This window comes from Lycium barbarum, chromosome 1, assembly GCF_019175385.1.
Source record: "Lycium barbarum isolate Lr01 chromosome 1, ASM1917538v2, whole genome shotgun sequence".
NCBI classification, from domain to species: Eukaryota; Viridiplantae; Streptophyta; class Magnoliopsida; order Solanales; family Solanaceae; genus Lycium; species Lycium barbarum.
In genome coordinates, this window is record NC_083337.1 from 140,180,492 (window position 1) to 140,188,496 (window position 8,005).

Below are 8,005 nucleotides of genomic sequence, written 5' to 3' on the forward strand. Positions count from 1 at the left end.
TTGCCGAGTTCTATTCTATTTCATTCATTAGTGTTAAGTGCTAGTCCAATTTCAAACTTCAAACTCTGTTGCAGATTCATGATTATTCCTTTAAATTTTAGAATTATGTTCCTTCATTTGTTTTTCTGTTGACAATGTTTTTGATCATCTAAGGCCCAAATGTAATTGAGCCTAGCAGCACGATGCACATGAAATAGTAATTGCATTTTGTTAACACGATTGATCAAGATTTTAAGAATCTTTGTTTTCATTAGTATGATTGCAGCAACTCTTTCAATTTCCAAGTTTGTCCTATGCTATCTTACAATCAAGATAGAACCAAATGACTTCCAAGTGAATTTACTTTTTGCTATAAATACGAATTTAAACATAGCAGGGAAGACAAATCAAAATATTTACAAAAAAGGCAAAACCAATTCTTCCGCAAATGGTTGGAAGAAACAAGCCCTTGATCATAGTTTAAATTTTGCCGATTGATGTTTTTATGACAAAATTGTATTCTGATAAGATGGTATGATCAGACATAAAAATACATGGTGTCGGTCACTTCTCTCAAGTCCCATGCATGCATGCAATTGTTGATGACGTGCTGCTGCTAAGAGTATGGCATAAAAATGAATTGAACGGTTTTTCAGGACTCCAGTTTCCCTTTTGTAGATTATGTTAGGATACTTAACCATACAATGCATCCTAAACTTTCTATGACAAAGAAGCTCTGATGTTGAATAGACAATAAGGTCATTCAATGTACATTAGCATTGTTATATATGCCCTCGATCTGCCTATTTTTGGATGATATTAAACTAATTGAAGTGTGTCAAAATGTCATGTATATATATTTATCATATTTCTTTTTTCTGTGATAACCAAGAGGATTTATCATCAACTGCTAAGTATTCCTCTAAATAATCAGAGATTGTTCTCAGTTCATCAATAGTTTCTACTTCAGAAGTTGGGTTTTGCCTTCATTTATTTTTGTTGTTGTCCTGCAGTGATTTTTTTTTTTTTTTTGCTGATGTATTTATGTGACTTTTGTTAATGTGGCCATTCACATATGTTGGGTATTATTTAACTCACAATAACCATTACATATTGCTGGGATGTCTTGAACATTGAATGTGATGCTCCCAAAATTTAGAGAAAGATTCTGGCTAGTTATTTACTCCATATTTCTTGTTTTGCCTTAAAGCAATCTGTGTTCTTTAAGCAAGTATGGGTGTTCAGCTAATTGACCTCCATGATGGTGACATGGTTGTATAGAACACAATCAACACCATCGCTAGTTGAAGAAGTGAAATCAAAGCAATACGAGGGATCTTTACCTCATGCAATAGAGGAAAGTGTTTCAAAATCATGACCACGGCTTTCACACTTAGTATCACTGATGGCACTTTGAGATATCAAGGGCGATTGTGTGTCCGATATATTGATGGGCTTAGAGGAAGAATCCTGACTGAGGCACATAGTTCAAGGTATTCCAAACACCCAGGTTCCACAAAAATGTACCATGATTTGAAAGAAATATATGGTAGAATGAGATGAAAAGAGATGTGGCAGACTTTATGACACGACCCAATTTTCACAAGTCGCGATGACACCTAACCCCAGCCCGTTATGCGATCTGAAAGCATTGCAAACGTCTAAATTCACAAATTAAAAGGCAGAAATAAGTTTCAAGGCCTTTTGGATCTAAGATCGCTGCACTAATGCACCAAAAAGAAAGCATTGAAGTTCTAGCATGAGCAAATGGGAAAACTACTTCTAGATAAATTTCAGTGATGCTACGGAAGGAAATGCAAACTGCAAGTTATATCAAGATGTTAGGCAATTCTGGATGAATATTTAGATTAAGAGAAATTAGACAAAATATGTATTTGATTATGACGAATGTAATTAAAAGAAACAAAATTTTGTCAAATCAGTACTAAACTGTTTGGCACCAATTTATTTAATGCACACTTAGGAGCCATTTGGACATGATTTGAAACCATGAGATGAAATCATGGTTGGACATGCAGTTTGGATTTCTTAAGTTGTATTTTTTTTCTTATAGACATAAAACCCACAAGTTGTGAAAACTATCAAAACTTCCCAATTCTTATACAATCTTACCAAATGAGCAAGTCATAGTCATAACAAAATTAATAAGAAACTCGAAGGCCTTTCTAAAAAATACAACATCAATTGATCAAATTTTAGTTCAATAAAAAGTAAAATTTAACATGAATAGTAATGTAACTACTTTTTAATATAATCCTGCCACATGGTACGAACATAAATAACAATTGGTAGAAATTAATGAGGTTAGTAAATGGTTGGTGAGAGTAATTGTTAAAAATATCTACCAATGTATGTGTCTTTTTTTTACAAAATTTAAACTTATGGGTCAAGTTTTTTACATTTAAAATTTTGAAATCATGATTTGAAATCCCAATCATGCCTTTTTTGATGATTTGAGATTTCATCTCATGAGATGAAATCGCATGTCCAAACGCAGATTTGATCTCATGACTTGAAATAATAACATAAAATCGCATGTCCAAACACCTATAAATTGTTTTTTTGTCGTAATTACTATTGGAACTTAATAGTTTGATAACTAGGACTTCTTGAATGTTGTTGCGTTATACTATTATCGAGGGTAAATACACAGCACATGATAATGAAGGAAAAAAAAAAAATTAGCTTCCCAGTTTCAAGTAAGGTATTTTTGAAAACTTTAGAGCCCGTTTGGATTAGCTGAAAAAAGTGGCTTTTAAGCATAAGTGCTTAAAGTAATTTTAAGTGCTGAAAGTTATTTTATAAATAAGCAGTTACGTATTTGAATAAAAGTGCTTAAAGGGTTTTTAGAAGTAATAATAGTATCAGAATTAACAGAAAATATAATGGATAAAAGGGTAAAGTTATTGGTCAAACCAAAATGGCTTGTGAGCCAAAAAAAAAAAAAAAAAAATTGGGTTGAGAAACTTCTTGATTTTGGCTTTATTTTAAATACTTTTTAACTTAATTGAAGTTGTTTTCTATTTTTGTCAAACACTCAAATAAGTTAAAAATGACTTATAAACTGGTTTGACCAACTTATTAGCCAATCCAAACAGGCTCTTAATTGCTACATAGTCCCTAAACAATGATATATTTATTCCAATTTCGTATTTCTTCTTGCTTCTTCTTGATATGCAACACACATTTTACCTCACATTTTGTATTTTGTTATCTTTTCTTTATTTTCAATGACTATTTACTCGAAGTGTGTATTTTTCTTTTCTAGTCAAATATATAAAAAGAATAACTTGATTGGTACCTAAATGTCGGAATAAAAGCAGAAGTAATATAACTGTAATAATTGGAACTTGATCTTGCTAATTGCCAAGCGTCAACTTCGGAACAAATAATTAAAGTATGACTTTTTTTTTTATTTTTATGACTTTGATAGTAATTTAAAAGATATAGAATTAGACAGATAGTGAATTGGTAAAATAAATGAAGGATGAAAAGGGTATTTATAGGTTAAAATTGGACCAAAGTGTAAATATATAAATGTTCCGATTTTACTGTGCTTCTCCAAGAGAATTACCCGGCCCTCAACCCTAAACTTGACCTCCACAGCCTCAAATGGGCCGGTTCAGCCCGATTCCTTAATGGGCCCGACGGCCCACTTAGCAGCCTTAGTTGTGGCTAGTTTCCCTCTGCCCTATAAATATTTGAGGTATTTCACAATTTTTTAAAATTAAAATAGCTGCTTGGGAGCGGTAACAAACACATCAATAGGGCTGGACGTTCGGTATTCGGTTCGGTATTTTTAAAGTTCGGGTTCGGTAATTCGGTATTCGGTAATTGAAAGTATATACCAAATACCGAACTTTCAAACTTCGGTTCGGTAATTCGGGAATCGGTAAATTAAATTTCGGTTCGGTACGGTATTCGGTAATACTATTTTTTTGCTCATCAATACTCAAGATTTTCCTCTCTTATATAAGTATGCATATCGATTATAGGATGAAAGGAAGCTGGTTTCACTAAAATGCACAATTACGTACCTTGAATAAAGCTAAGTGCAGCTTGTGAAACCAGAACAGCGACTCTTAGTTTTTCCTACATTATGAAAATGCAAATTAAACCCATTTTCAACCCGTTTAATTTCCCAAAAACGAAATCAAACTGAAAACTCGAGTTCTCTCTCAATACTGGAAGCTCCACAAAAATCCAAGGAATTAACAAGAAAACCAAGCAACTAGGAGCAACATAATACAAAGAAGTAATTGGATTTAAGCTAATACCCTTCGAAGTCAACAAGATCTGGATCATAACAAGCCTAGTAGCCTCAAACAAAACAGCAAGTAACTGAAGTAAAACACCCCAAGAATCATACTTTGCTTCACCATACGCAGCAATAGCAACACCAACTGAAATAGCAAGCATATTCCCTATAGTTGAGTTCTTGAAACTATCCTTTTTAAACAAGATCCCAATAGTATAAACAGCAACAGGCATAACTCATAAGGGCTTTCAACATTTGAATAAAGGAAACAGAAAGATAGATATAAGCAGAGTTTGAAAGCCAAAGGGAAACAGAATAAAGAGCACCAATAGGGAGTATACAAGTGAGGTAGACGTTACGAGATAAAGAAACAGGCTCGACAACTTTGAAGACACGAACAAGAAGGAAACCTAAAGATGAACAAAAGGTCATGTGGATCATTGTAAGTGAGATTTGGGCTGGACTACTGCACTTCAAATGTTTTTACAATGGGCCTTTATTTCGGATTTGGGCTGGACTACTCACTACTGGACTTAATTTCGGTATTCGGTATTTACCGAATTACCGAACGGTATAATTGTAAATACCGAATACCGATCCCGAAATACTAAATTTTATAGTTCAGTACCGAATACTGAACCGAATTCCCGAATTCCCGAAATACCGAAATAGCCGGTTCGGTTCGGTAATTCGGTTTTCGGTATTTTATGCCCAGCCCTACACATCAACGTACTAAGAAAGTAAGAATACAACCAAATATTCTTGTCTTCAACAGAAAGTCGTTGACTAAATTCTTAATCTTCTGATTCATGTATGCAATATTTTTTCTTTTTATAACCATGATATCCGGAACAGCTTGCGCGTCAGGCCCTTCTTAGATTTATTTGTGATTGTGTTAATTGACGATATCCTGGTATATTCTAAGTCCGAGGCAGAACATGCAGATCATTTGCGTCCGTTCTTAGAGTTCTTCAAACTCGAGAGTTATTTGCCAAATTTTCTAAGTGTGAATTTTGGTTGAACTCAGTGACCTTTTTTGGGTATATTATTTCAGCCGATGGTATTCGGGTAGATACCCAAAAGATTGAAGTGGTGAAGACTTGGCTAAGGCCCACAACCTCAACTCAATGTGCTTGGTTCTCTTGTGGTGCACCAAAATTTTTGCCATATTCAGGGCACTTGTATTGTCACACATCAAAGGCACACATGCAATAAAGACACCAAGTCCTCAAGTTGTTGTTTGATCCAGAGCAATTGAGCATAACAAGAGGCATCGGCCACATACTCAGCCTTAGGAGTAGAGAGAGCCACAGAATTCTGCTTCCTTGTACCCCATGAGATCAAGCATGACCCCAGAAAATGTGCCATCGCAGAGGTGCTTTTTCTGTCCATCAGGTAACCAGCATAATCAGCATCAGCATAACCAGTCAATTCAAAATTGTAATTCCACTGGATCCCCACCACCCCCAGTATTCATGTATGCTATATATTATTTTCCAATATTTAAACATATTAAGGAAAGAGTTCTGCTTTGTGCAATTCTTGTCTATATTCTTCTGCAAAAAGGAAGTTTCATTAAATGCATGCTGATGGCATTGCGTCTAATAATGAATGAGATATATTATTTTCCTTTTATTAACTTTTCCTTACCTTAACCAGAAATCTAAGAGAAACTTTTCTTTCCATAACTATTTTTTCCTTTTGGCGTTTGGTTTCTGCACTCTCCATAAGTAAATTGGCGTAGGCTGCATAATAGAGTTGGGGAAAAAACATCATTGAGAGTGATGGAAGAGAAAAGTATGGATGCAGCCGAGGATCACATATCGAAATTACCAGTGCCAATTTTGCAGCACTTTCTGTCTTTACTCCTTGCTAAAGATGCTGCACAAATCAGTACTTTCTCCAAGTCATGGTATACTGCTTGGACTTCCCTCTCCCACTTGAATTTTGGTGATAAATTCTTCTATCGTGAAGTGGATGACCGCAAAATACTTTCAGAAAAAATACTAGAGCTTCTGAATATTGTCGATCAAACTTTAGCCAATCAGAAGAAGCAGAAGGTTTCTATACAAAAGTTCTGTCTAACATTACCATCCGGTCATTGTAGTTCTAATAATGTTCATAATTGGATTAAGACGCTCGTAGCGACTAACATCAAGGAGTTGATTTTAATAGTAGGGGGACTTGTTGACAGTTTCAACACCTTGCCAGAAGAAATCTTTGCTTCCAAGGGACTAAACGCTCTTAAGTTACGTGGATTTAAGCTTGAATTGCCCCTTGACGGCATAAAGTTTTCATCTCTGCGAAAGTTAGATCTCTCTAATACATATTTCGACGAGCAATTCCTTCGAGCTTTATGTGCAAGCTGCAGTGGTTTAGAGAAGTTAAGTTTATCTGATTGCCACGGACTAGCCAGTTTACAAATTGCAGGAACTTTACCGAAACTGAAGAGGGTTTGGCTGAGGTGTCTTCCTGAATTCCAGATGGCTGATATTGTAGCACCAAATCTTGAAGATCTATACATTGAAGGCTGTCACTGGAAGCTACAAGTAATTAAAATAACTTGTTGCAAAGCCTTGAAAAATTTGTCCCTCGCTAATGTGAATGTCACTGACGAATGCCTAGAAGACCTTCTTTTCAATCCACCCAACCTTAAATACTTGAACTTATCTGCTTGCTTTGAACTGCAGACAATCAAGATCTCAAGTGACCAGCTAGAGTATCTCGCACTATCGTCGTGCTTCAATTTGATTGATGTTGAACTAGATACTCCTAATTTAACAAGATTCAATTATGATTTTCTTGATCAATTGCCAACACTCAAACTCATGAAAGCTTCAGTTTTGCTAGAAGTTGAACTCTACTTGATCCCGGGAAAAAGACTTGATAATCCTTGGTACTCTATGTTAATGAAATTTCTTGGAAACTTCAAGCAGTCAAAGGCTATTAAGTTAGACTGCTGGTACTGGGATGCGATAGTTATACCAAAAGACATGAGAAAAAAATTGGTTCCGCCACTCCATGGTACTACTAGCTTGCATACAAAATTTGAAATTTCGGGGAATAACTCACTTGTGGACATACTTGATAGTTTGGTTTGGATTTCTCCTCAACTCGACACCCTATCATTTGTCCGGGATGTAGAGTTAACCAGAACCATGAAGTTTATATATGAAGATGCATCAGCTGAAGATGAGAAAACTATTTGGAGGCATAAGTTAAAGGAAGTCAAAATGGAAAACTTTACCTCTATGGAGCAACAAGAGCTGAGAAATTATCTTTTCAGATTACATCGAAGAAGAAACGTCCATTGTCTAACAGATAGGACATAGGTCTTCTAAAACTTTGGTATAGGTTTTAATCCTATTGGACACAATTTATATCCATATTACTTTTTTTAGCATATTGCCTTCCGTGTGTCATGGCAACTTACATATGGTGATTTATTGGGTTTCAAGATAATTAAAGGTTTGCCACCATTATGAATTCAGGTTGTCCAAACTTTTTTGTTTGCCGGATATAACTTTTTTCTCCTATACCTTGTTTGTCTGACACTAATTAAAAAAGTATAGCTGATTAGTAAATACTGGGTCAAAAAATAGATATATAACTGAAAATTTTCATTAGTTTGAGATTTTATAAGTGGATCTATTTAATTTAGCTCGCAAGATAGTGTGTGATTAGAACAGTAACGAATTGGACTGGTGCTTATAACTATAGATTGTACAAGTGCCATGTTGCTCTAAA

The 8,005-nt window shown here is 35.0% G+C and overlaps 1 protein-coding gene and 1 pseudogene across 1 annotated transcript; one reads left to right on the plus strand and one right to left on the minus strand.

Moving 5' to 3' along the window:
• Positions 1-4,092: 4,092 nt before the first annotated feature.
• LOC132615094 (probable sugar phosphate/phosphate translocator At4g32390) lies at positions 4,093-5,986 on the minus strand (annotated as a pseudogene).
• Positions 5,987-6,042: 56 nt separating this feature from the next.
• Positions 6,043-7,590, plus strand: LOC132615103 (uncharacterized). Its single transcript, XM_060329661.1, has one exon. The coding sequence runs from the start codon at positions 6,043-6,045 to the stop codon at positions 7,588-7,590; it is 1,548 nt and encodes a 515-aa protein (XP_060185644.1).
• The last annotated feature ends 415 nt before the right edge of the window (positions 7,591-8,005 follow it).